The sequence below is a fragment of the Ovis aries genome, chromosome 4 (assembly GCF_016772045.2).
Source record: "Ovis aries strain OAR_USU_Benz2616 breed Rambouillet chromosome 4, ARS-UI_Ramb_v3.0, whole genome shotgun sequence".
In the NCBI taxonomy this organism is placed as follows: domain Eukaryota; kingdom Metazoa; phylum Chordata; class Mammalia; order Artiodactyla; family Bovidae; genus Ovis; species Ovis aries.
Genome location: NC_056057.1, coordinates 104,653,322 through 104,680,844, shown reverse-complemented (window position 1 = coordinate 104,680,844; position 27,523 = coordinate 104,653,322). Strand labels below are relative to the sequence as shown.

The 27,523-nt window shown below is 45.9% G+C and overlaps 2 protein-coding genes across 5 annotated transcripts in view; both read left to right on the top strand.

The window, feature by feature from the left end:
• LOC121819515 (putative HTLV-1-related endogenous sequence) overlaps positions 1-2,546 on the top strand; it is a 50,397-nt gene extending 47,851 nt beyond the window's left edge. Inside the window, exons 2-3 of the mRNA XM_042249313.1 lie at positions 1,879-2,076; positions 2,195-2,546. Of these exons, the coding sequence (XP_042105247.1) occupies positions 1,879-2,076; positions 2,195-2,546 (550 nt within the window). The remainder of the gene's footprint in view (positions 1-1,878; positions 2,077-2,194) is intronic.
• The window catches only part of HIPK2 (homeodomain interacting protein kinase 2), a 205,952-nt gene continuing 180,842 nt past the window's right edge, over positions 2,414-27,523 (top strand). For all 4 annotated transcript variants that reach the window (XM_027968868.3, XM_027968867.3, XM_027968866.3 and 1 more), the window contains exon 1: positions 2,414-2,586. In XM_027968868.3, the coding sequence (XP_027824669.2) occupies positions 2,568-2,586 (19 nt within the window). In that variant the 5' untranslated portion in view covers positions 2,414-2,567. The remainder of the gene's footprint in view (positions 2,587-27,523) is intronic.

Below are 27,523 nucleotides of genomic sequence, written 5' to 3'. Positions count from 1 at the left end.
TGATTGATTGATCGACTAATTGATTGGTTTTACTCTCTCCCTTTTTTTAAATTTTAATTTTATTGGAGTATAGTTGATTTACAATGTGGTAGTTTCAGGTGTACAGCAAAATAATTTCAGTTATATATTTATATTCATTCTTTTTCAGATTCTTTTCTCATATAGGTTATCACAGAATATTAAGTAGAGTTCCCTGTGTTATACAGTAGGTCCTTGTTGGTTATCTTATGTATATTTGTGTGTATATGTCCAAAAGTTTGTTTTCAATATCTGTAAATGTTTCTTTTATTGTAAATAAGTTCATCTATATCATTTAAAAAATTAGATTCTACATATGAGTGACATCATATGATATTTGTCCTTCTCTCTGACTTACTTCACTCTGTATGATAATGTCTAGATCCATCCACATTGCTGCCACTGGCATTATTTCATTCTTTTTATGGCTGAGTAATATTCCATTGTATATATGTGCCACATTTTTATCCATTCTTCTGTTGACGGACATTTAGGTTGATTCAGTGTCTTGACTATTATGAATAGCACTGCAATGAACACTGTGGTGCATGTATTTTTTTCAGTTATGGTTTATCTCCAGATATACACCCATGAGTGGGATTGCTGGATCATACAGTAGTTCTAATCTTTAGTTTTAAAAGGAATCTCCATACTGAACCCCAAGATTTAACACTGTGTATCACTGGACAATATACTTCATTTCCCTGGGCCTCATCCTTTCAGTTCTAAAAGGGCATGGCTGGCCCAGATGATTTCTAGAGCCCCTTCAGCAGTGGTAGTCAAGGATTCTGCAAATCAGAATGACATTAGGCTCAGAGAAGCAGTGCAAAGTGTAGCATTAAATATGGGGACAAGGAAGACAGCAGAGTCAAAGGTCATCAGTGGCAAAGGGGGAATGATGTGCTCCTAACAAAACAAGGTGAGTGTATAAAAGGGCTTGTCTTTGGAGGTTTTTTTCAGACGGGGTTTGTCACAGGGCGTGGAGATGGGGAAGGATAAGTAAGAGGTGGCAGGAAAATAATCATTTGTTCATTATTTTACATCCCCCAAATACAGACTTTAAACTTTTTTTTTTTTGGACCCATGACCCATAGCAGGAAATACAACTTGTATCCTGGTCCAGTGCAGTTGTCTAGTATATATAACTGAAACAAAGGGTTTATGAAACAATTATTCTAAGGGCAGTGGCATCTAATACTTTCTATTCTAGTACATTTCATTATTTTAAAAAGTTGGTTGCCGTCCACTGAATGTCTGTTATGATCAATTACTGCGTCACGACCCACAGTTTTAAAAACCCTGCCTAAGAGTAAGATCAGGTCTTAAGTTGGGGGCGATGGCAGGCATCCCATCAAAGAACCCAAGACTAGCTGCAGGAGGGGACTGGCAAGCCTCGGGGAGTCTGGAGCGCGTCTGAAGCTCTGTGAGGCAGAGCGTTGAGGAAGGCAGAGGCCTGGGAAACAATCGGTGGCAACCACTCGTCTAGGTGATAGGGGTTGGGGATTAACCCTCCAGACCTCGTAGACCTGAGGATGGGGGCGGAAACCAGATTCCCGCAGGAATCCAGCGAACATCCGAAGGCTGCATTTCATAAGCGTGCGCCGAATGGCTCCCGCATCTCTGACCTCATTTGGGCTTCCAAAGCTCCTCCACTCACTCGAGAGTCCGGGGAGGACCGCGTGCGCCCACTCCTCCATTCATTCATTCATTCCAAACCCATCTCGGGGAGCGCCAACCAGGTGCGAGAAAGGGCGAGCCGTCGGCGGCCGAGGCTTCCCTTCCAGTCGGTTCCCCTCCCGCCCAGCTCGCATGCACACAAAGTTCTGGTGCCACCCCCGCGGACCGGCTCCCCCTTGCCAGTCAGAACCAAAGCGCGTGCACCGCCGCCCGGCGGAGCCGCCTAACCTCCCCGGCTTCCCGGGATCCGCCCCCCACCCACCGCCTCCCCGCACCAGCCCGGCCGCTCCTGCCCTGCGCTCGGCCTTCCCCGCCTCGCATCCGTGCCATCGGCGCTCGATTGCGCGCGGACTCCTGGCTCCGGGCTCGCTCGTCGCTCGCGCTCGGCCGCCGCTCCCGCCCCCGGCCCCCGCCCCCCGCCCCTCCCCCGGCTCCTCCCGCCCCTCCCCCGCCTCCCGTGCAACTTTTGCCGGAGCGCCCCCCTCCCCAACACACACAGCCATGCTGAGCTGAGCCCCGGCCGGGGACTGGCCGCGCGCTGCCCGCCCCGGCTCCCGCCCCACCGCGGACCCGCTCGGGGGCCGCGGCCGCTCGGCCCTCGGCCTCGGCCGCTGCGCCCGCCCGGCCGCCCCCCGGAGCCCCCGGGAGCCCCGCGCAGGGCCCGGGCCGCGGCGGCGGCGGCGGCGGCGGCGCCCGGCCCCCTCCCCCGGCGCCGGCCAAGTGAGGCGGTGATGCGGGCGCTGGCGGCCCCGGCTGCGCCGAGAGCGGAGACACAGGCTCAAGATGGCAGATTCCGACTGAGGCTGGGGGGGCCGAGCTCGCGCGCCGCGATCCCTTCTCCGTTGCCATGAATCGCGGACACCCCGGCCCCGATGGCCCCCGTGTACGAAGGTAAGCGGCGCCCGCCCGCCGACTCCGCCGACCCCCGGCCGCCCGGCCGCCCGGCCCCCGGAGCTTTGTTCTGCCCGCGGCCCCGCGCCGGGCAGCACCTCCCCACCCCCGGCCCGCAGCCCCCCGGCGCCGGGTCCCCGCGCCCCACCCCCGGGGCTCGAACCGGTCGCCCGCCCCCCTCCCCGCCACCCCCTCGGTCGCCCGGCGATCGGCCGGGATCCGGAATCAAACAGATCTTATTTCCAGGATGGAGAAAGAGGCGGGGGGTGGGGTGGGGGGTGTGCGAGGGTGGGCTACTGGCCGAAGAAAAGAAATTGGGTGGGAGGGGGCGCCAGGAAAAAAGACAGACCCGTGACGGTGCTTTTTATTTATTTGTAAGAAATAAAGGTGATGCGGTGTAGCTTTCCATCTCCACCCCCCCCACACCCTAAAGAAAATTACCTTTAGGGTGATCTGTTTCCACTCTCCGTCCTCCCAGCTCCCTTCCCGTTTCCCTCCACTCCCCCCCCCCCCCACCCCCCGCAACACACACACACAAACACACACTCCTTTATTCTTCGCGAGCCTCAGATTTTGGGGGGCTGTCGGATCGGAATGTGCGGGGCTAGGTGATGAGAGGGGGGCAGAGAGGAAAAGTCCATTTCAGAGCCAGGCAGAACAATGAAATAGGCGAAAATCTCCCCGCATTAGCGTGTGTAAGGGAAAATGTAGTTTGGGTTTGCCAGTCGGGGAGGCGGCCAAGACGCTGGTCTCCGCCGGTCTGGGTAAACCTGCGCGGTGCACCTTCACCTGGCGTCGGGTCCTTTTTCTCGTCTGTCTTTAGGAAGAAAGACAAGAACGGAAGGCAGAAATACTCCGTTTCCCCTGCAGTCCCTCTTTCGTTTCTCTTCAGTCAGTTCTGTCAGTTTCCAGCCAGAAATCAAACCGGAATCAACTAAGTTTTTACACTTCGATGTGTGTTTTGTGTGTGTGTGTGTGTGCTTGTAGTAGGAGGGATTTTGAACCAAAGGGTGTTTGATTTTTTTTTTCAGTCATTTTCCTCGTGAAAATGTCTTTCTCATGAAATCATTGAAGTAGCAGCCTTTACATACTTTGAGCGTCAGTCCATCTGGCTTTCTTTCGGTTTTGTTCAGATACCCTGTGGATGAAATAGCAAATGAGAGGAGGCAAGGGTTTGTGCGGAATGAAGAGGAGGGGCGAGGTTTTAATCCTCTATAAATCCGGAGAACAGTCGTGGCCAGTGAGACAGGGAACGCATTAATAGTTTTATCTCTGTTATAAAGGCAGATTAGAAAAAAAAAAACAAAACTTATCTGAAAAGAAAATCTGTTATTAGTTCCAGAGCTCCAAATGAATTAGGTTTCTGGATGGAATAAAGTTACCAGTCAGGCTGGGTAACGAGGCTGTAAATAACCTATGGACTGTAAATATTTTTTTTCAGACTCTCTTAGAAACAAAGGGGCCTGTTTAGAAGGCAACAGAGAGATGTTATTCCAGGGGCTTTCCTCTTTGATTCTGAAGAACACAAGGTCCATTTAACCATTCAACAAAACAAAACAAAATTTCTGATCACTCCACCACACAGAATGGAGCCAGCCCGGTGGCTCTGTGAACATACTAGGAGGACCCAGTCGGGCATTCATTGTTCCTCTGAGTCTCTGGGAGGGGGCTACAGTCAATGCTCCCACTGTCTATGGAGTGTTAAAATGAAACAATTTTCTCTTTATTAAGTACCTCTTTGAGACTCCCTCTGCTGGACACTCCGGGTGAGCATTGGAGAAGGAACTTGGCATTGAATTCAGAACTATAGTAAAACAGGCTGCTTTCCCTTTCTCAAGGGGCTGGGTATGTGGGTTGGGAGGTATTTTGTCAACTTTGTAGAAAGCCGTCCTGGGAACCGTGCTGTTCCCCTCCTGTTCTCCTCATCTAAATCCATACGGAATGTAGGCCATCCCCCTGCGGCTAAGCCTTGGCACTAAGGCTCTTCCTACCCTGCTCTTTTAGCGCATGACACCAGATAAAGACCTGTGGGTGTGGAAGACGTTGTGGTTTAAGCATAATCTCAGATCTCAAAGGTTTCGAGCTCACTTTTTTTATTTGCAAGCCTGCCTTCTGTGTCCCAGCTGACCTATGTGGTCGCTTCTGCCACCCCTGGGCCCCTCAGTCTTGTGTGTGTGCTCTCTTGATCATTCCTGTGCATTGTGCCCTTTGATTCTGGGAGAGTTTCTTCGAATCTTTGTAATTCTTCTCTTCCTCCTCACCCCTTTTGAACCAGTCCAGCATCACTGCCCGAGCTCAGGCCTGGGTCTTTTTTGAAAGCAGCTGTTGGTCATGCTCTAAAGCAGACAGGTGACCCCTCTAATCAGGCATTGCGCTGCGGAACCCACATTTACTTCCTGTGATGAGTGCCTCTAAGACTTCAGTGACCTCCTTTTTCCCTCCTTTGGCAACGCCCCCTGCATTTAGGGAACCTGATTTTTACCACATCCCGGTCGGAGCACATGGACTCCTTGTGTGTATCCCAGAGGAGCAGGGCTTTTCCTGTGGAATTCTCCAAGAGCGATTTCTGATAGTTTTCACCCTTCTAAAAGGTTTGAACCCTGGATTCTTCTCAGGAGAAGGATAATGACAGGTGAGGCATTTAAGCCAGAATTCAGGGGTATATTCATTTATTTAAATAGGGTGCAATTGCCCGAGGCTAGGATTTGATGTAAAGGCCTGAGTGCATTAGTGGAGCATCCTAAACTGCCAGGTATTTAGAGAGAAGTGATCTGTTTGAAACAGGGTATGTTTGATAATACAAATCAACGGGTAGGAAAGTGTGATCAGCCTTCCACAGCCTGCTTTTAAGGATAGGTTTCTAAATAGCATAGTAGTTTTCAATGGCTTGGTACTGATGAAGTTAAACTTCTTTAAAAAGGTTTATTTTCTTTAGAAGGTTAACCATTCTCCTTGCAGTTATGTTTACTCCATCAACTTGCTTTGCAAGGCTTTTTCCAACATTTAGTGCAGAGGCCAACCACAAAGGTTTCTAGTGCCACAGGTGCTAAATTAGAGGACCCTAAACTGTATTCTGCTCTCCCTGGGCCGTGCCTTGTCCACTATTGTTGGCTCATACAGTCAGACTTCCCCAAACTGTAGCATCAAAGTCTGTCATCAGATGGGCCTGAAGACACCTACCAAGAAATGGATTCTGAATCATCTTCCATTAAAAGAATTTGATGACACATGTTCAGAAATATCTTTTCCTGTGTTTATGTTTTATATTTTTAAAAATGAGTGAGTATAAATATTGTTTTCCTTCTTACCACATTTGAGAAGTGAATCAAGGCTCATTAATTAATTTTAACCCCTGATCCTGGACAGTGTGGTATAATACTCGAATCAGAGAAACCTGGGCTTTGACCCTAGCTGTATGGCTTTGGGCATGTTACTTAACTTCTCTGAGCTTTTTTTTTTTTTCCCTTCTTTTCAAAGCCTTATTTGATTGTTCCAGGGCTCCATTAGAAATAAGTATATGTAAAGCATCGGGCTGTAGTAGGCATTTTCTCAGTACATGTTAAATCCCTCTATCTTTTGAGCTGCTTACAGGCATGATGACTCCAGGGAAAGAATAAGCCACAAATAGTTTAGAAAACCAATAATAGCAACATTTCAATTATTAATCTCCTGCCATTCCTTTTCCAGTTTGGACACCAGCAACAATAAGCCCCCTATGGCCAGGGAAGAAAGAGCCTCTTTTGACCCTCTCTGTGACCTTTCCAGACTCTTTATTCCCACTGAGCTTCTGCTGGTTTCAGGTAGAGGATTTCTCTTCTCCCATGGCACATTCTCTGCAACTCTAAAAATGAAGCAACAAACCATTCAAACTGAGTTTCAGGGGCTGCAGCTGTGCCTCTGGGGAAATATCCCAAGGTGTGAAAGATAATCTTTGCCCTTTATCAGGATCCATTGGTAAACCAGACTGCCAGCCAGGAAAGGGAGCGCCCTGAGGTGGCTTACTTACCAGTGGCCTCCTCAGAGGGGAGACATCCACCCGATCACAAGCCAGGGACTAGATCCATGCACCTAACGTGATTTTCCTACAAAAAAAAATTTGGTGCTTTTTGCAAGTTGCAGCTGCTTGTATTCTTCATATGTTATTTTTTGTTTCTTTATTTCTTCCTTCCTTGCGTAGAGACCGATCTTGAAGGAACCACCTTTGAGTGGAACAAAGTAGCGACGCTCGAAAGGGTATGATATGTGAACTTTTTTTATTGTTCTCCGAACATGTCATTTGCCAGTGCTTTCTGGTGGTCTCAGGATGGCAGTTCAAGCTCTTCAGGTTGCTGTCAAAGGCGAGTTTTCAGAATAATGCCAGCAGATGTTCTATAACATCCGATGAAGCATGAACTTGAAAGGCCCCAAATCGTAATAGTTCCATTTCGTGTGGCAGTACTGCACTGGGAGGGGTGAGGATTGGAGGCAGAGAAAGAAAATGGAAAACCTGGAATATAGGAAGGTCTTTATTTTTCGTCTAAAAGAAGCCAAGATGCCTGAAGTTCATGGTAATAATTGTAGCTTAGTTTCTGGCACACCCTCTCCCTACACTGACCCACTTGTCCTCCTTACAGACCCACAAAGTAGATACCTTCACCCCCACTTTATAGACAGGGCACTTCTTTAGAACATCCATTCCACAGACGTTTGTGTGGGGTCCCTGTCCTTGAGTTCAGGGGGGATGGGAAGTGAAAATCAAAACTAAACAAGAGATGAACTGTGGTCTGACTCAAGATAGAATGCCTTTATGTTTGTGCCTTTAAGAACTTTAACCAGTTCTTAAGTCTTACATGCTCATGTTTCTTTTTTTTTAATATAAATTTATTTATTTTAATTGGAGGTCATGCTCATGTTTCTTGAGGTATAAAGGGAAGATCTCCATTTCTTTATTTTCTCTAGAAAGATTTTCTTTCTTTGGGATCAAAAAAGTATTTATGAATGCAGAAAATACCTATTACAAATCTCCTTAGAAATTTCCTTGGAAATTAGCATCTCTAATTTGTAGAAGATTCCGTCTCCCTCTTTTATTACTTACATTTTATGCCTTTGTAAATGCACCACGCTTCTGATTTGCACATGCCGCTTGGAGACTTTCTGTTTTTGGCATTTGGCGTCCCCAGCTTTATCACCAGTGGACCTATTCATCTTACATGGCTGTCAGAGAATGAATTCCTGACTTTGCTGCCTGGCTGAGATCCTTGATTCTGGGTAGCTTTGGGATATAGATCAGGTGGTCCCTCCGTAGATCCCTCAGGGGAGGAAGTTGTGGAAGAAGACCAAACTCGGCCTCGTGAGAGCACGGAGCTCAAAACAGGAGAGGACCTCGGGAGAAATGAGTTCACCCTGTTGCATTCAGGAAGGTGAATGGTCGTGACTTGGAATAGTCTGTTCACCCACAACATTTTTTTTCCAGGAAAAGGCCACCCTAGGAACTACCTCAGTGACCAGTTCCAGCATTCTGTGAATCTGATGGTCAAGAAGCTCTGGGGTCGGCCTGAGATCTCATCTGTTGTCATTCCAACCTGTTCTCTTTCATGCCTCAGTTTCTTTTCCTGAAACCTTTCATATACTTGAAGGCAGTAACTGAGTCACTGTTGCTTTTTCCTCGCAGAGCCTGTTTTGGGTCCTCTGCTCTCAAAAAAGAAAAGAGCTCTCATTTCTCCACAAAACCAGAAAAAAATGGTGGTGATCAAAGCTGGACAGAGTTCTGTAATAATGGTCCCCTTACTTCAGGGTTCTTGCCTCATGGAGAGCCCCTGGAGGGCAAGAATCAGGTCTGAGTCATCATTGTGTCCCCTGTAGTAGCCTTGCAGTTCCTAAACCTAGTAGGTGCTTCATAAATACTTGTTGAACTGACACTTCCTTTTAATATATCTAAGTAATAACTTACGTCACACCAGCCCTGGACTGGTTAGTTAGCTTGCTCTCTCCTCAGTTCTGATCTTCATTTTTCTTGTATGTACTTGTGTCTAACCATCCCTCACCCTCACAAGGCCATCTTCTGTTTGACCCTTTGAATTTCACCCTTCTGTTTGTGGCTCTCTAGAACCTTGCTTAACAGATCCTACATACAGAATGCAGCTGACATAAGTCATTAAAAAAAACAAACTAACATAAAGTTGAACTACTCTCGAAGGAAGAGGAGAGAGGGCTCAGAAGAATCTTGACAGCTTGATGCAATATTGGTTCATTCAGGTTTAGAAAGGACACTTGTCAGATTCTTTAGAGGTTCTGAGTCAGTCAAAGCCATACCTGTTTTTCCAGGTTCTCTACAACGAGTCAGTGAGGTGTTCATGGCACTGGCTACAAGTCAGACTTGTAGCCCGTATCCCTCCATCTTTGGTCTAGGGCCAATGGAAAAGACAAAAGATGTGATGGGCAACATCATTCAGTTGGCAATTTTCTGATGGGTGACTTTACCATTAGAAAGTAAGCTACTGAAATAGTTGCCAATTTTTAAAAAAGTAGCAGACTTCTAAAACTGCAAAATAATTGTGTGGTTTTCCAGCCGCTTATTTCTAAACATAGCATTGAAGAGATTTGTAGTGTTTTTGAAAGTGGTCTGTTTTAGCAATTCTTGCCTAACTTCTTTTACTCTAGTAGGTTCTGATTAATTAAATGCCACTGTGTTTAAGCAGAATTAAGATTGATTGACTCTTGCATGTGCTAATGCTGTAAACTTCATAAAACCTTGTCACAGAAAGAATGCAGTTTAATATGTGAGTGGACAAGGGATTTTCTCCCCAGGTTGTGCTGTCTGTCCTCAGTGAAAGATCGTTTTGGAACCTGCCATAACATTGGGTTATGGCACTTTGGGTTTATGTAGTTACAGACTGCATCCTGATACTGAAATACGTTTTGTTTTCTCCCCTATATTTGTACCATTTTCCTCTATATCAATATTACCCTTTGATTCAACCTATGGAGTTGCATATAACTGGCTGATTTTCCAAGGACTTACATAATAATAGTGATCCATCATGTCAGTTCTATTGAGAACTTCTCGTTTCATAGCATCAAGAAAGCAGATTTAATGATACATGTGTCTGGAGTCCTTTCAAAAGTCACATGGTAAAGCACTTGGGAAAACTCTGGTTTGTTGGTAGTTGTGGAATTTTGATTTTTTTTTTCCTCTGATGAAGAATGAATAGAGCTCTGACCAAAAAAAAAAAAAAAGCAGTGTATAAGTTCTTGAAATTTTGCAGAAATTGTAGAAAGGCAGCAAGTTACACCCTCCAGAGTTCTGTGTCTACTACACACTAGAATCCAGGCTGATAGAAGGAGTTTCTGCAGGAAAGTGAATTTCAAGGAAATTTGTAATGGTGGGTGGGGCTGGTGGGTACATACACCGCTGAAGCAGGTACAGTTTCGGCTCACAGGTGTGATCACCATTACTCATTAACGAGTGTGACCTGCACCGTCAGGAAGAGGTTAATCGATGGTCAATCGATGGTTGTTATGTTCTGTTAAGTGAGACTGCGAATGTCTCTAATGTGTTACAGAAACGTTTCCATTAGAAAATGGTTATAAATAAAGAAACTCTTTGATTTAATTGTTCATGACTTATTCCCCTGAAAAGATTTAAGGTCTCTTAAAGAGTTAAGTTCCTGGAAGAGGGGAAATTAATTCATATAGATCAGTTCTGTGGCTCGACCTTATTTCCAAAGATGTCAGATAAGTGAGGTTGTCCTACCCGGAGCGATAGCAGAAGCCGTCAGATCGCTTGTGCTGGCGTAACCAGGTGAACAAGCAGAGGGCCTAATGGAATTCATTTGCAAAGTCATTTTTGCTTGGCTAGAGTGGTAAGCACAAAATAAAACAGCAGACGAGATCGGTAAGTGTTTGGGATCAGTTGTCCAAAGGCTTTTTAAAATGGGTGCTAATTTGAGAGGCATTTTATGGTGCAGAGAAAGGGACTAATATAATTGAAATGATTCTTGAACAAGGTAATTTTTCCCGGCCTGGGCATAACAGGAGTGAGGCAGCCAGAGCATGAGCCGTGTGGGGCAGGGGAAGGTGTGAGCACAGTGGTGATGGACCTGCGCTGCTGTTGGGGTCACACGGGAGAACATGGTAGGGCAGCAGGCAGCGTGCCTGACCCGAGGCTTCAGCGAATATTTACTCCTTTCCACGTTCCTCCCCAGCCCATATGGCAGTGGTCTGGGACCAGGGAAGCTTGCTGGTGTTAGCAGTACCATGATATTTACAGTCTGCCGTCTATATCCATAGCTTGCACATCTGTGGAGTCAACCAACCACGGATTGGACATATTTGAGGAAAAAATTGCAGAAAGTTTCGAAAACCAAAGCTTGAGTTTGTTGTGCTCCTGGCCTCTATCTCCATAACATTTACATTGTATTAGGTGTTGTAAGTATCTAGAGCTGATTTATAGCACACAAGCGGATGAATGTAGGTTATGTACAAATGCTACATATTTTTACGTAAAGGACTGGCGTGTACAAGGAGATTGGGCTCCTGGAACCAACATTCCTCAGATACCACAGGGTGACTTTATTCTGTATTTCTAAAGAATCTCTTCTTTTTATAGGCTCTCTCACAGTCTACACTGGCATCACAGTATTTCAGGATCTTACTGGGTTACAGTATAACCCCAGGGAAGGCTTCGCACACTTGTATCCCCCTTAGACACTTGAGGAAACTGAGGCCAGAGCAGTGAAAAGAGGCTGCCTCGGCATCGTCTTGAGAGTAGGAGGGGGGCAGAGTGAGGCACCCCTGCACTGCGCTCCCCCAGCCGTGGGCACAGAAACTCCAGGATGTTGGCCACTGAGTGAGCTTCGATGGGCTGCACAGCCCATGGGAGCCCCACTGGGGTGGTTCCCACAGGGCTGTCAGAACCACAGACCTTCTCCCCAAGTCCAGAGGGAGGTCCCGGGCTCCAGTCCCCCTGGGTGCCCTGCCTGAGCCCATCCCAGAGGGCTCCTTCCCACTGTCCCAGGAAAGCAAGGCCATGTACCTTCAGCACCAGTGTGTAAAGGGCCTTCTGTCAGGAAGGCATTCCTTTTGTGTCCCTGAGCGAGTTCTCAGCTTATCACCACGAGCTACTTTTAACAAAAACACACGCACACAAAATTGCAGAAACCAATACAATTGTGACAGGTTTCACAGAACCTCAGAGCACTTTACAGTCATTAAATGGCTTTAAAAAAAAATTGTTGGGGATTCCCTGGCGTTCCAGTGGTTTGGGCTCTGGACTTTTGCTGCTGAGGGCCTGGGTCTGATCCCTGGTTGAGGAACTAAGATCCCACAAGCTGCGCCATATGCAGAATTAAATTTTTAAAAAATTAATTGATTTTTAAAAAGACTGATTTCCTAAGGTAGAGCTTCAAGTCATCCTTTCCCTTTGACCTGACCAAAGCTTGACCCTATCCCTGTTGTCAGGCATGCCATTGTAACCCCAGACCGAATCCCGCTGGGGTGGTCTTCCATCTTGCACTGCTCCACACCTCCCTTGGAGCTCCTCCATCCTGACGAGTAACCCTGCATAGTACTTGAACACAGACTTTCATGCGAAGGGCTGGCCTGACGTGACATTGGTGAATCCTGGGACGACGGTGCAGGGCGGCCTGCAGCCCACTAGTTCCTGGGGTGCGTGTCCAGCCTACGACCACCTCCACCTCCCCTTGGACCTTGGGGTGCCTCCTGGCCACCTGCTCGGTCCCCTGCCTGGGGAAGGGACCTGCCCTGGGAAGGCCTGCAAGTAGGCAGGAGACCTTTTGGACAGGGATTACCAGGGACCCAGAGCATGGTCTGGGAGAGCACCCTGTCCTTGGGGAGGGGTGTGGCTGAGACCTGCAAAGTATGGGGTTCAGGGCTGGAGCCCCGGGTGCCCTGTTGTGAGAGCCATGCTCATAAAAGCTTGGGCAACAAAGGCGACCCGGCAACATTTCCTGTTTATACAAAGTCCTGGCTGCCGATTGCTTCACTGGATGCCCTGCTCCTTTCTTTCCCTCCTCCACCTTTATCTTCTACTTAGGGTTGCTCCATAAAGCAGGGTTGATGAAACTGCCCCATTTCCTGTTCCTGGCTGCGGAAAGTCTGTTCCTCCCACAGTGAAACTCACCAGAGAGCCCAGTGCATCCCGCAGCTCCTATGTCTTGTCCGTCTCTGCCCCTGACACAGGCAGCCGCTCCTCCTCCTGTCCTCCCCTTTGATGTCATCTCACCTCTCTGCTTCCACCTGCTTATTATTTCCCACTCACCTGCCCACAGCCAGCCGGGCTCCTCCCGTCCGCGACTCACCTGCCCACAGCCAGCCGGGCTCCTCCTGTCCCTGACTCTGTGTATCTTGGCCGTGTGTCCGCCTCGTTACACTCCTGTAAGTTATGTCAGGGTCCGAGAGCAGGACACTGGGCCTCTCTCTCTGGGAAGCATTTGTGTTGGGGAGCTGTTTGGGAAAAGTGCTCCTCCAGCTTTGGAAACTGTCAGTCACCCGGAGGGCCTGTTAAAACAGATCACCAGGCCCCACCCTCACAGTTTCTGTTTCAGTAGGTCTGGGGTGGGGCTCGGGAATTTGCATTTCTAATTGAGAACCCCGATTTTAGAGGAAGGCACTCAGAATGAGAAATCAGTGCATATTTAGAGTCCGATGGTAGTTGCTTTGATGGAGATTTGCCTTGGGTGGGTGGGAGTCAGAGAGGCCTGACAGGGCCTTACTGCAGCTCTGGCACCCTTCCTAGCTGAGACAGCCTCCAGCCTCCAGCCTGCCTGCCTCAACTCTGGGAGGGATGAGGCTCCATCTTTTCCAGGCCCCATCTGTACTCGCAGGTGCTGCTTTCTCTACTCTCCCCAGAGCTGGTCAGTCTGTAGTTCATCCAGTTTAGTGCTAGGAGCCCAGAACTGAATGGGCAGGAATGTCTCCCACTAACAATATATGATTATTATTAATTGACATAACGCTATGATTTTCTCCATTTACAGAAGAGGAAATCGTGGCTTACAGAGACTAACTAACCTGTCCAGGATCTCATAAGGCAGGGCTGGAGCCCTCCTGACACTGGAGTGTGTTCTTGGCTTGACCAGCCAGCCACCCAGCTCCACATGGGGCAGTGGGAGGGGTGCAACATTCAGCGGAGAGGATGCCCAATAGGAAGGATCTGGGATCCTTTTTGGAGCAGTGGCGGCCACGGTGGGGGCTGATGGTGCTAGAGCATTGAAGTCACAAATGCCCGTTCCCCCCCCCTACCCCCGCTCTGCTGTCCCGTTTGCCTCCTCTCCATCCATTAGGAAGAAATGAGATGGTGAGTGTCAAGCAAATGAGATGGTGTCAAGGTCTTAGTCCGGTAGCTGGTGCAGAGGAGGGTATAGTTCGGGGCAGCCAAGCCATGAGCCCATTTGAGCAGCTAAAACAGAGATCTGAGAATAACCTTACTGAGACCTCTTAAGAAGAAAAGTTATGGAAAGATGATAACAGCTAATACTTACAGAGCCTTTGGAAGTTCCAGTTTTGTTCTCAGTCTTCAGTTCTGTTAAATCATTGTCACCTTGTAGTAATGCAGCAGGGTAGGTTATGTCCCCACTGTGTTACACTCCAGAGGTAGTGGAAGGTTCAGCTGCTCCCAGGTGGCTGAGCTGAGGTTACCCCCATCCCCGGCTCCTCCTGCCCCCCAGTAGCCTGGACCCAGAGCCCCTGCCCATGTCCACTAGGCTCTAGCTGCAAAGCAGAAAGTCCTTCCAGTCCCTTCCTTGATAAGAGAAATTTGTAAATATGTTTGTTCTGCCCGCAAATATAAATGTTTGTTTCAGTCAGAACCTGAATAAATGTTTTAAAATTTGAAACACTGATTCCTTTTGGTCTTCTTGAAAGAGAAGGTGTTGGGCACATAGAACAGTCAGGTCTGAAAGATAAGAGCAGTGGAAGGACCAGCTCTGCCATGTGTTAAGCCAAACCATAAAGCTTCAGATTTGGCACGAAACTTGACAGCCCCATCAGCGGGCAGAATAGGTGCTCCAGATTTAAGGCCCCATTGTCTGTGAGCATTTAATAGATGACGAAGAAGTTTCCACGAAGCAGTCGGGAAAAGGAAACCTGATTTAGCAAATGGGGACGGGACCACGTGATAGCAATTTGAAAAGTCTCAACGGATGTTATCACCTCACATCATTATACCAACATAAATTCTGTGTGATTAAAATGTTAAATTCAACAAAAGTCTGTCGAGCGCATTCAGGAAGCCAGCGATTGCTCTAGGTGCTAGGGGTGCAGCAGTGAGTGAAACAGATGAGCGCCCCTACCCTGAAGCAGCCTGCATTTTCATGGAGAAAGGTAAAATATATCAATGGATTTTTTTTTTTAAATCCATTTTTAAAGAAAGCTGGGAGGAAACAGAAGTGGTATTTATTAAACCTCCAGAGGGGTTGACATTTCTAAGTTTAGAATCTGTCAAAGAAATCACAGAGGAAAATATTGCTAGTTTTGTTAGTGCGACATTCCCCAGATGTTAAAGTTGTTTCTGGTTCTTCTATCCTGAATCATTTCTCAGTGTCACTCGGGGTAACATTAAGGGGTGTCTGGGTTTTAGGATCAGTTCTTCAAAGCAGCATTATTAGATCAAGGAGTATGGCCATTAATCTGGTTAGATTAGATACAGATACTGGTTCTAGATACTTCCCTGGTGGCTCAGTGGTAAAGAATCTGCCTGCAGTGCAGGAGACACAGGTTCGATTCCTGGGTGGGGAATATCCCCCTGGAGGATGAAATGGCAACCCACTCCAGTATTCTTGCCTGGAAAAGCCCATGGACAGAGAAGCCTGGCAGGCTACAGTCCATGAGGTCACAAAGAGTGGAACACGACTTAGCAACGAAACAACAAAGATACAGGCCACCAGGTTAACCTAATTTCCTCCTCTAAGTGTTTTTATATTAAACAAATCAAAGCACCTGGATAAAGATTGAAGTTCACCTGCCCACAAATTCAGGAAGGCTCAGAGTTCCTCCTGCTGTTGGGGGACCATAACTATCCCCGAGGGCTTTCACACACCACCTCTGTGTGTCAGTGACTCCCAAAGTTGTGTCTTTACCTAGACTCCTTTTTTTTTGTGCTCCAAAGTCACAAAGCCCACAATCTACACGACATCTCTATTTGGATGTCTTACAAGCATCTCAGACTTGTAACGTGTAAAAGAGAAAAGTCTTGTTCAACCACCCGAAGTGTGTACTTCTCCCAGAAATCTTTATTTCCATAAACAACATCTTCTTCCAGTAGTTCATAACAGAAACCGGAGAGTCATCCTCAACTTCGTTTTACTTTATATTTAATCCGTCACTGAATTGTATTGATTTTTGCCTCCCCAGTACAGCCACTCTTGTTTTTCACTGTGGTTACATTCTGTGAAGTCACTGCGGGTGCCACGTTAGGGGACGATGAACCGCTGCCCCTAGGATTGGCTTTCTGTGAGTCTCTGGTCATATTTTCATCAGCTGATCACTGCAGAACCTTGTGTTTTATGTGTGTTTTTGTTGAATGACACCTTCTTTAATACACACTGTTGATTGATTAGCGTTGAACTTGCAGCCCACAGCACTATAACCCGTGCTGGAATGAAGCTTAGCGAACACATGTATTTTTCTGTAAGACACGTCTCAGCCTACTCACACTTAGAAACACTAGACACCCATTCATCATGATGCTTGGGGGGTCATTTAAAAATCCCAAACAAAAAACACCCCCAAATGTGAAAAACGTGGTCCTAAATAGACCATGGAAAGTAAGCTCGCTTATAGTATTGATATAAGAGCTGAAGCAAGAAGTCAGAGCCCGACCTCGTTTGACCTCAGCTGGGAACACAGGCATCAGGCATCACGCAGCCCAGATTTTTCCTGGCAGTGTGTGCGTGCCCGGGGTGACTGTGAAAGCACCTGCCGAGGATTGATTTTGAAGTTACAAATAAATATTAGTGAGATTATGGAATCTGCAAATAGCGACAATCAGTTTTACACAGTGAACTTTGTCTCTCTCTACTGCCACCCTGCTAGTCCATCGGTCAGCAGACTTTCTCGAAAGGGCCACATAGCAGATATTTTAGGCCAAATGGCCTCTGTCACAGCTACTCGGCTCTGCCCTGATAGTGAAAGCCGTTGTAGACCATACGTAAATGAGCAGGTGGGGTGGTGTTCCAATAAAGCTCTGTTTACCCAAACCGGCTTTGGGCTGAATTCTGCCTTCAGGGTATAGTTTGGACCCCTGCAGCATCAACCAGCTTCCCAGGTGGCTCAGAGGGTAAAGAATCCGCCTGCATTGCAGGAGACATGGGTTCTATCCCTGGGTCAGGAAGCTCCCCTGGAGGAGGGCGTGGTGACCCACTCCACTATTCCTGCCTGGAGAATCCCATGGACAGAGGAGATGGGTGGGCTACAGTCCTTGGCATCACAGAGTCCAGCACGACTGAAGTGACTGACACACGCAGCCTCGTCTAATCCAGCTTCACATCTTCTCTGAACCGCCTCTCGACCTGTCCCACCCACCCAACCCCGCCATTCATTCTTGAGCTTCCAGCCAATCTCCACGTTGATTCTCAGTGTAACTCAGATGTGACCGCTGTCCCGTTTGGGATGGCCAGCGGCTTCCCCTGACACTTGGAGTAAAATCCCAAATCCTGAGTCACATGGCTACCGTACAGCCCTTGTGGACTTCTGCAGCCTCACTTTAGGTGAGTCTTCCCTTTGCCCCTGGGTGACCATCCTCTGCTCCTTCCTGCTTCAGCACCTTTGCTCGCAGTCTAATGTGGAAGGCTCGCCCACTCTCTGCCTGGCCAGCTCCCACTTACTCTGTAGTCACAACCGAAATGTCACTTCCTCCTGTAAAGTAAATGCCTCCTGTCTGATCTCAGGACACCCTGCTTTTTTTCTTCGTGGCGCTTGGCGTGTTCAGGCATCCATGTGTCTGGATGTGTGTGTTTTCCATCTGCCTGCCCCATCAGACCACGCAGTCTAGGAAGATAGAGCCTCAGCTGTCGTTTCTGTCTTCTCTGCTCGAGTCGCCTTCACATGCATTGTAGACACTTCCCAAGACTTGTTAAAGCAGCACACGACTTTTGTTTGTACAGATCTTTGTATGAAGATCTTTCTTTGTATAGAAACCTGCAGAAGTCACCCTTTTAGAGCCTCTAGTGTATCTTCTCAATTTGAGAGTGATGATTAAAGAAAGTCGTTCTGATAGCGAGTCTGTCAGTGGGTGTGAATGTGTCTCTATTGTCAGAGGGTGACTCTGCCATCAGGCACACCTAATCCGTGGCTTTCTCCATGGGACTCAAGTGCTGTGTTCAGTCCTGCTGGTCTCCCTTTTCTCCGAAAGATATTTTGAACTTCGCTGGTAACGTTTTCACATGAGGGAAGTGAAAGTGAAATGTGCTTGACAAGGCATTTGTGGTACCCCTTTTGAACACTGACTTTAATTTCTTCTCTAAAAGCATCACCCCACCCCTCTCAGACCTTAAGTGGTATTAGTTTTTTCCTTGCTGCTGCTGCTGCTGCTGCTAAGTCGCTTCAGTTGTGTCCGACTCTGTGCGACCTTATAGACAGCAGCCCACCAGGCTCCCCTGTCCCTGGGATTCTCCAGGCAAGAACACTGGAGTGGGTTGCCATTTCCTTCTCCAATGCATGAAGTGAAAAGTGAAAGTGAAGTCGCTCAGTCGTGTCCAACTCTTCTCGACCCCATGGACTGCAGGCTCCTCCATCCATGGGATGTTCCAGGCAAGAGTACTGGAGTGGGGTGCCATTGCCTTCTCCTACAGCATTGCTATATAGTCTGGGGAAGAAATCTTTGATTTCTCAGAGAATCGTCTAAGCAGCAAAGTTCCAAATTGAGGAGCATCCCAAGAATTCTGCCTGCTCTCGATGGACAGACCACTTAGCATATTTTAGGCATATCGTACATCGTCTTAGATGGTCTTTCATAGATTAGCAGTGATGAAATTTAAAACCTTATTTAAAGTCTTCAAGAGATGTACTATAGAAACATCACTTAGGCATCGCAAAAAGTTAGAAAATAAAAAGGCAAGCAAAGGGCTTCCCTGGTGGGCCAGTGGTTAAGACTCCTTACTGCCCGTGCAGGAAGTGTAGGTTCAAACCCTGCTCAGGGAACTAGAATCCCACATGCCGTGTAGTGTGGCCAAGAGATGCAGAAAAGTAAAGGAAGGCAAGCAAACACACCCCGCCCCCTTCTCTTTCCTTTCTCCAGAGATTATCGCTGCTATCCTTGTAGGTCTTCTTCTGTGCAGGTGTGTGTACATATATATATGTACATATACTCTTTTCTTCTATACCAAAATGATGTAGTAAAAGAGTTGCTTTTGTAACTGGCTTCTTTTTTTTTTTCAGTGAACAGTTTCCAACCTTTATTTCAGCACATTTTTTTCCTTTCGTTCCTTGTCCATATTCCCAAATGTCCTTTGAAGCCAGTTTGTTGAAATCAGTATCTAATCAAGGACCATGCACTACATCTGGTCGTAACTTTCTTTTCATTTCCCTGCCTGGCACACATTCTCTCTCTCTCTCTCTCTCTCTCTCTCTGTCTGTCTCTAAAGAAATGAGCCAGTTGCCCATAGAAGTGTGGTCTTCTGGATGAGCAGGGTTTCTTCCTTGGGTGGTGCTGAGTTTGATTCTTCATCTCCTGTATCCTGTATGTAGGGGCTTGATGAATTCAGGCTCATCATTTGGGACTAGAATACCCCAGTGTTGATTCTGGGCACCAGCTTCAGTGTCCAGGGACCCACTCTTAGTGATGCACAGATTAACCTCTGGATGAGGGTTACGACAGCCTGGACCCTCCCCTGTCCATTCCTGTTTTCACCTGTGAGACCAAAAAGTGCTCTGTGAGGTGTAACTTTGGCATATAGACCATTTACTGAGGGGTTTAAACACCAAATAATAATTCTTGGCCTGCTGAACTCATACATTTCATCAAGTTTTGTAAAGTGGTGTTTTCCTAATTCTTTTCATATCCTATGTAAAGTAAAACTTCTTGCATTGGGGCCATCTGGTTACCCTGAACCCTAGTTCCTACTAGGAAGAGAGGATCTTTGCTAATACTCACCCTTTCATCAGGCTTCCCAGGTGGTGCCAGTGGTAAAGAACCCACCTGCCAATGCAGGAGACATACGAGAGGGCATGGCAGCCCAGTATTCCTGCCTGGAGAATCCCATGGACAGAGGAGCCTGGCGGGCTGTGGTCCACAGGGTCGCAAAGATTCGGAAACGATCGAAGTGACTGAGCACACACAGGCAGGCACCCTTTAATCCTTCATTGTCAGAGTAAGGAGTTGCATGATAGCCATTTAAAGGAGTGAGAAATGAGGGGTTTTTCTGCCTTTTTCAATCATGTAGTCACGGATTTTTATTGATTTGGCATGTTTTAATCATTAGTCTTGTCACAATTCTAGGCAGTGAGACCCCTTCAGCTAGCTCACGTGACCTCTTGACAGGACCTCTGCAGTCTTGAAATGCTTTCCTGCTCAGTGGCACAGATGCCCCAGACTCGTCTTGGACTTTGCAGTGGCCTTGGAGAGTGGTAGTAGACACCCCAGGTTGGACGTTAGGAGTGACTATTGCTACAGAGATGACTTTTTTCTAGAGAATTTAAGTGGACAGAACTGTAAAGTACATGTTGTTAAAAATTAAGAGTTTAGATACATTATTAGTTTAGTTTTAATTACCCTGTGCTTCGACTTACTTTCCTCAATGTTATCATTGTAACTCCTTTCTCTTCTCTAAGAAAATCTTTATTCTAGGAAATCTTTGTTTCTTCTTCTAAATATAAGAATTAAGTTTCAGAATACTAATATTTATATTATTACAGATGCTAAAACTACAAAAGAAAGTTCAATACATCTTTGTATTTTTGTCTTTCCCTTAGCATGCATCCATCTATGGATATACAGTTGACCCTTGAACAGCACAGGGGTTGGGCACCAACCCCCACCCCTACCTCCCTCAAAGTCAGGATTTCGTGTATAACTTTTGTCTTCCTCAGAACTTACTACTGATAGCCTGCTGTTGACTGGAAGCCTTACCACCAACTTAAACAGTGGATTAACTCACATTTTGTATGTTACCTGTGTGTGTTAATCACTCAGTCGTTTCTGACTCTTTACGACCCTGTGGACTATAGCCTGCCACGCTCGTCTGCCCATGGAATTCTCCAGGCAAGAATACAGGAGTGGGTTGCCATGCCCTCTTCATGTTACATGTATATCTATATGTATTTTATGCATTCATGACATAATCTAACTTTTTCTTGATTTTTTTTTTTTTTATATTTCTAGGGCTACACAGTTCATCTGTAAGTTTTTTCAAATTGTTGCAAATCTACAAAAAAAAAAATGTCAACATGTTTACTGAAAAATAGCAGTGTATAAGTGGACCCATGCAGGTCAAACCTGTGTTGTTCCAGGGTCAATTGTGTAATTAAAACTGTGTTCTGAAATCTCTAAAAGTAAATTTTTCATCAAGGTGACTGTGTCACAGTTTAGCATATAATTAGGTTTGTAGCTTTCAGCTTTGAAATTTTAATTAAGAAATTTTGTAATTTAACTTTTTTGAGAGAGGTAATGCATTTTCTTTGAGCCCCCTTTTCAAAGAGCTCAAAGAAAATGCATTACCTCTCTCAAAAAAGTTAAATTATAAAATTTCTTAATTAAAATTTCAAAGCTGAAAGCTACAAACCTAATTATATACTAAACATCACTGACTCGATGGACGTGAGTCTGAGTGAACTCCTGGAGTTGATGATGGACAGGGAGACCTGGCGTGCTGCGATTCATGGAGTCGCAAAGAGTCGGACACGACTGAGTGACTGAACTGAATGCGTTTTCATGACCAAAAGGTCAAAAGTATACCAATATTAAATGTAGATGACAGGTCTATGGGAATTTAATAAGTTAGTCTTTCTACATTTTTTGTTTGAAATTTAAAATAATTATATTTAAACTATATAGAAAGAATCCACTATATATGCACAATGAAGTTTTTACTTTGTTCTCTCAGGATAGCCATTTTTATTAGTGTCTTGCTTGACCCTTTGAGTCTTTTGTTTTGCAAATTCAAATTGTGTGAGAGTGTGAGTGTTTGTGTACAGGCTTATTTATACAAAAGATAACATATATATTGTTCTACATCTTAACTTTTCTCTTAAGAATATCTTCTGGAACTCTCTCTGTATTAGTATGTAGAGATTATCCTCAGTCATTTTTATGGCCACAAAGTACCTATTTTGTTGACATATCAGGTTAATGGAATATTAACATAATCTTGAATTGTATCCAGTCCTCTGCTGTTAGCAAACCATCTGTAGTGTGTCATCTTATAAACATGTCGTTGCATACTCACGCAGGTGCATCTGTAGGACAGAATCCTGTAAGTGGGATTGTATGGTCAGAGGGTAAGTGCATCTGTAACTTTTAAAAGACATTGACAAATTCCTTCAGTTAGGATTTGTATCGTGCTTCACTAGAACAAGCCATATATGAATGTGCCTGATTCCCCAGAATGTTGCCCATAGACTCTGTTGTCACACTTTTGGATTTTTTGCTTGTGGGTGAGAAATGGTATTTCAATGTAGTTTTTTAATTTGTATTTCTTTTATTATAAGTGAGGTTCCCATTTGTTTAAATGCCATTTGATATTTATTTTTATACCAATTGTTTTCCTACTGTTGTTGATCTTTTTCTCCTTTATTTCTAAGAGCTCTTTACATATTGTTTGTGATACGAGTTGCAGATATTTTTTTAGGTTGGTCATGTATGTTTTGATTCACTGATGGTGGTGTTTTTTGCCCTTTAAAAATCTTTTTAATTTTATGTAATCACTTTTACCTTTTTGTTTATAGCCTCTGCATTTTGAGTCAGAGTTAAAAAGACATGACCTATTTCAGGTTTTAAGTTCCCTCTGCTACTTCTGTGATTGTGTTTTTCCATTTATATCTTTGTTCATTTGGTGTTTATACAGGGTAAGCTCTGAGACTTGGTGCCAACCTGATAGTTTTCCAATATACAGTTGTCCAAACATCATTTATTTAAAAGTTTATATTTTTTCCACAGTATCATAATGTCTACTTTATCGTATATTTAATTCCTGTAGTGTAGGCTCAGGGATCAATTTCCAGACTTTCTATTTTTCTATTGGTCTGTCTGTTGCTAATCATTGAGTTACATATTCTCTTTTAATATATAAAAGGACTAGTTCTCCCTCATTGCTGTTTTCAGAGTTTTCCTGGCTGTTCCCCTTGTTTGTTTTTCCATATGAACTTTGGAATCAGCATGTCTTGATTTTAGAAGAAATGTGTTGGTATTTCCATTGGGATCACATTAAATTTATAACTTGCTCAGAGGGAAGTAACATCTTTACGAGACGTTGAGTCTTATCTGAGTTCATGTGTGCTTTCCATGGGTTCTCTTTTGTGTACTTTAGTAATGTTCAAAGTTTACTTAAAGCTTACTTAGTTTACATCTTAAGTTTATGCTTGTAAATAGTCTTTCATTGTATTCTAATTGGTTGTTATTTGTATGTTGAAGACTGTTGATTTCCATATGTATTTTTAGCAGCTTTACTGAGCTGTAGTTCACCATTTAAAGCGTGCAGTTCAGTGGATTTTAAGATACATGCAGAATTGTGCAGTCATTATCCCTATGTAATTTTATGTTTCCTTCACCCCCAAATAAACTCTGTGCCCCTAGTAGTTATTCCCTGGTCCGATTCCCCCCTCATTCCCTGGAGACCACTAATCTGCCTTCTGTTACACAGTTTCATATAAATGACGTCATGCAATGCATGATCTTTTTTGTACCTGGTTTCTTTCATTTAGTGTAATGTTTTCAAGTTCTCCCCATGTTGTACCTCATGTCTTTTTTTTATTTTAATCATAGCCATCCTTATGGGTGTGAAGCAGTGTCTCATTGTGGCTTTGATTTGCGAATTTCTGTGTGTATTTAGTTTCTTTTTGTCACTCACTCTAGTGAGACTTCATGAGGACAGGAGTGGGCTTTCAGTTCTAAATCCCCAATGCCTAAATAGTCCCCAGCAGCCTGGCAAATATTTGGTGTTACTAGATGCTTCCTGAATGAATGATTGGATCTATTTTATTTCTAGACCACCTCTACTTTTAAAAATTACTGTGTGGTTTAGCAAACATAAATTAATTATTGTACCCTAGGCAGAATATAATTAGAGGATGGATTTTTTTTTCCCTAGGAAGGAAAGTCATGTGTTATATCCAACAGCCCTGTAAAAACAATTTTGTGTGATATATGGCTTGTGATGGCTAATGCTACATTAGCATGAATGACTGAGAGTTGCTGAAACTTATGTCTAGGAGACTCATTATCTTTGCAGGAGGATGATTTTATGCCCTAGATTCTATTGTTGGAGATGTCTTTGTAAGATACATAAGATAAACGTGAGAAATTAGGTAAAGGTGTTCTGGTCCTGGGAAGGGAATTTTGAATGAGACAGATCAGCTCAGGAACATTTCAGAAGTTGTACGTTTACTAGGGGCTGTGTTCCGGAATTTATTTTAGAAAGTGGTTGTGTGGATACACAATAGAAAAAAGTGGTACATTTAAGATCAAGGTCTCAAGCCAGCCTGAAAGAACATTGAAGAGCACGTGGCTGATGAATGAGTGTGGGCGAGGGGCACGGTGCATGGGAAATCTCTGTGCTTTCTGCTCAGTTTTGCTGTGAACCTAAAAGTGCTGTAAAAAAAAAAAAATCAAAGTATAATAAAAATTTTGAAAAAATAGCATAACTTAAAAATATATTTTATAGGAAAAGAGAAATAATTTAATGTCAGAAAAATAAGACTGAATACAAATTACTTCTCTTCAATATCAGCATATGAAGAAAGATACTTTATAAAAATAGGTAAGATTGTGTGTGTGTGTGTGTGTTTACAGGAGACTTTTGATCATTGTCCAAGGGTTTCGAGATTGGCAATACTGGATTTTTATTTTGCCTCAATTTTGTTCAAAAGATGTGACTTTCTACAAGGTTACCCTTATGTTATTAGGCATTTATGGGTTGAGGGTGGGAGAAAGAGACAGGTTGATTAATTCACCGATTCCTTCATTTAGATAGATTTCCTTAAAGCACCTGAGAAACGGGAGCAGTAGGATAGAACGTGGTCCTAAAGCATCTGAATCAGCTACAAGAAAACATTCATCTGAAAGGCACTAATTGAGAATTGAATGGTGCGAGACAGAAGCAGTATCTGAGGGGCAGGTGGGTCAGACGGAGAAGGCGATGGCACCCAACTCCAGTACTCTTGCCTGGAACATCCCATGGATGGAGGAGCCTGGTAGGCTGTAGTCCATAGGGCCGAGAAGAGTCAGACACGACTGAGTGACTTCACTTTCACTTTTCACTTTCATGCATTGAAGAAGGAAATGGCAACCCACTCCAGTGTTCTTGCCTGGAGAATCCCAGAGACGAGGGAGCCTGGTGGGCTGCCGGCTATGGGGTCACACAGAGTCGGACACGACTGAAGTGACTTAGCAGCAGCAGCAGCAGCAGCAGCAGGTGGGTCAGAACAGTAGCTGTGGACCCACCTGGAACCAGTGAGCTGAGGAGCCACAGGGGGCACATTTAATCAGACCCTCAGGAAGAATGTTTTCATGCTGAACTCTCTACACATGGACAGCCCTGGGGATCAGAGACTCCTTTCCTACTGGAGGCATTGGAAATAAGCACCTTCTGGTGGGACCGCTGGAGAAGTTGAGCTTGGTGACTTTCAGAATTCCTCCTGAGAAAGAAGGTACCGGTCCTGGTGTGTCTGATGAGTGAGGGTCCAGCTCTGCTCATGACCTCCACTCAGAGATGCTGATACATCAGTTCTCTTCTCCACCAGCGCCAATGAAGCTTCAGCTGGGCATTTCCTTGACCCCCAAACTAGGTGATGGCATGGAGTAGCCTCCCATTCCTGCTCCTTCTGTTATTGAGAGAGACTTGGATAAAGTCACTGTCGCTTTTCACATGGTTCTGAAATGAAAGGACAGGGCGCCCAGTGTGCTGTGTCCTCTCCCCAGCCCTGCAGTTCAGGCCTGACCCGCACCTTCCGCCCACTTTTTAAGGATGTAGATGCAGGGATCACCTGGATACAGCCCTGGGCCGGAGCTAGGAGCCGGCTCCTAGCAGTCCCTGCTACCCTCCACACTGCTGCAAAGCCAGGTTGAGCAGCCCAGCTGCTGCCCTCCTGCTCCTCGGTTATTCAGTGCAACCTTTAGTCTAGGAAAGGTGCCAGTCTTCGCTTCCAAGAATCATATCTCCCTAAATGGGGCAATCTGCTTCAAATGCCTTCTCGCCTGGCGCCATCCCCGTCCCATGATTGGCACAATTAAAGCAGCGGTTTCACCTTTTTAACTGCATGTGTGTGTGCATGCGTGTGTTTTCATGCCTCCCCGTGCGTGCATGGCCATAGGACCAGCACACGTGCGTGCATGGCCATAGGACCAGCACACCATGCTTCCGCCCTCAGAGTGGCCATTTTCAGAAGTGTGAAGTCAGAGATTAACATCTACTTCCGTGTTTCTCTTACTGGGCTCAACCTGAAACAATGTTTCAAGCAGTCTGGCTATTATGATACACTAGGTTTTTTGCACGCATGCTGGACTGAGAGATACCTGTCTCTCTGGGTGGTCCCAAGTTGGGATTTTGCTCCATCGCTCATGACACTGGGTATCTTTCTCCAGTTATCTCTCCCTTTTCGCTTCCTGCACTCACCATTCTCCATCTGTGAGAGAGAGAGTTGGGGCTGGCCTCAGCAGGATGTGGAGAAGCCTCCCGTGGTTGCTCATCCTCTCTGATTTCAGTTCAGCCGATAAGCCAGCCCCTTCAGCTGAGCTCCTTTGGACTCTGGGTTTTCATTACCTGCCCCTCGTCTTAAATCAGAGGCTTCTCTTCAGGGCCTGCCGGTGACAGCTTGCTGCCCCCTCCTATGATCAGACAGCCAGTTACTGCAAGCACTTTACTCTCTGTAGTCAACCTTGCAGCAGCAGTGGGGGCCCACTGGGTGTAGAGCCCTGCATTAAGTGGTTCAGCCGGAAACAGAAGACACCAAAGAACCTTGGGGCAGACGGCCACCCACGCTCTCCCAGCTTAGAGGACACGGAACTGGTGTTGACTTCCTGGCCTCAGGGACAAACCTGTACTCACTTCTGCCTTGTCTGTCACCTGGGTCCCCTTGCAATTAAATCACATGTGCAGACATTCAGGCCATAGCAGTGGTGTTGGGCTGACATTGTAACTTAAGGAATTTTTGACCTGACAAGTAGAGCCCCTCACCTTTCAGCCAAGCAGGTGTGGCCAGAACCCCACATCCTGGGCAGAGTTTTATGGTTGTTTCATTTCTACTGCGAGGAAGTACAGAGTAGTGAGAAGTAGGGTTTGCTTTACAGAAGATGACTTTGGAGAATCATTCCCTCCTAAGCAAAAGCCTAAAGGCACGAGAGGCTATTGGGTGTCATGGTCCTGACCCCAGGGAGTTAGCTTTGGGTGCCTTCAGGAAGATGTTCGGCTTCTCAGTGGTCCGGAAGGAAGATGACTGTGGCTCAGTGCAGAAGGGAGAGGGTGGGTGTGGAAGTGAGACAGTCACAGGGCAGGGGGGTCTGGCAGTGGGGTTCCTGGATGGCGCAGGAGCCTGACTTCACTTTGCTGTGCACAAGGCCACGTGGCCGCGGGAAGAGCTCTGTGATGCGCTGTCTCTCAGGCATCTCCAGGACAACAGTACAGTGTCATGGGGACCACAAGAGGTGCAAAGACTCAGAGTGGGAGCGACTGACCCTTGAGGTCAGAGGATGGGGGCGGTGGAGAGGAAGGAGACATAGCCCCCGTCTGGCCAAAAGGAAGACAGATCACTGTGTGGGAAGGAGCGGAGGTGTGGGTGCAGTGGAGTACAT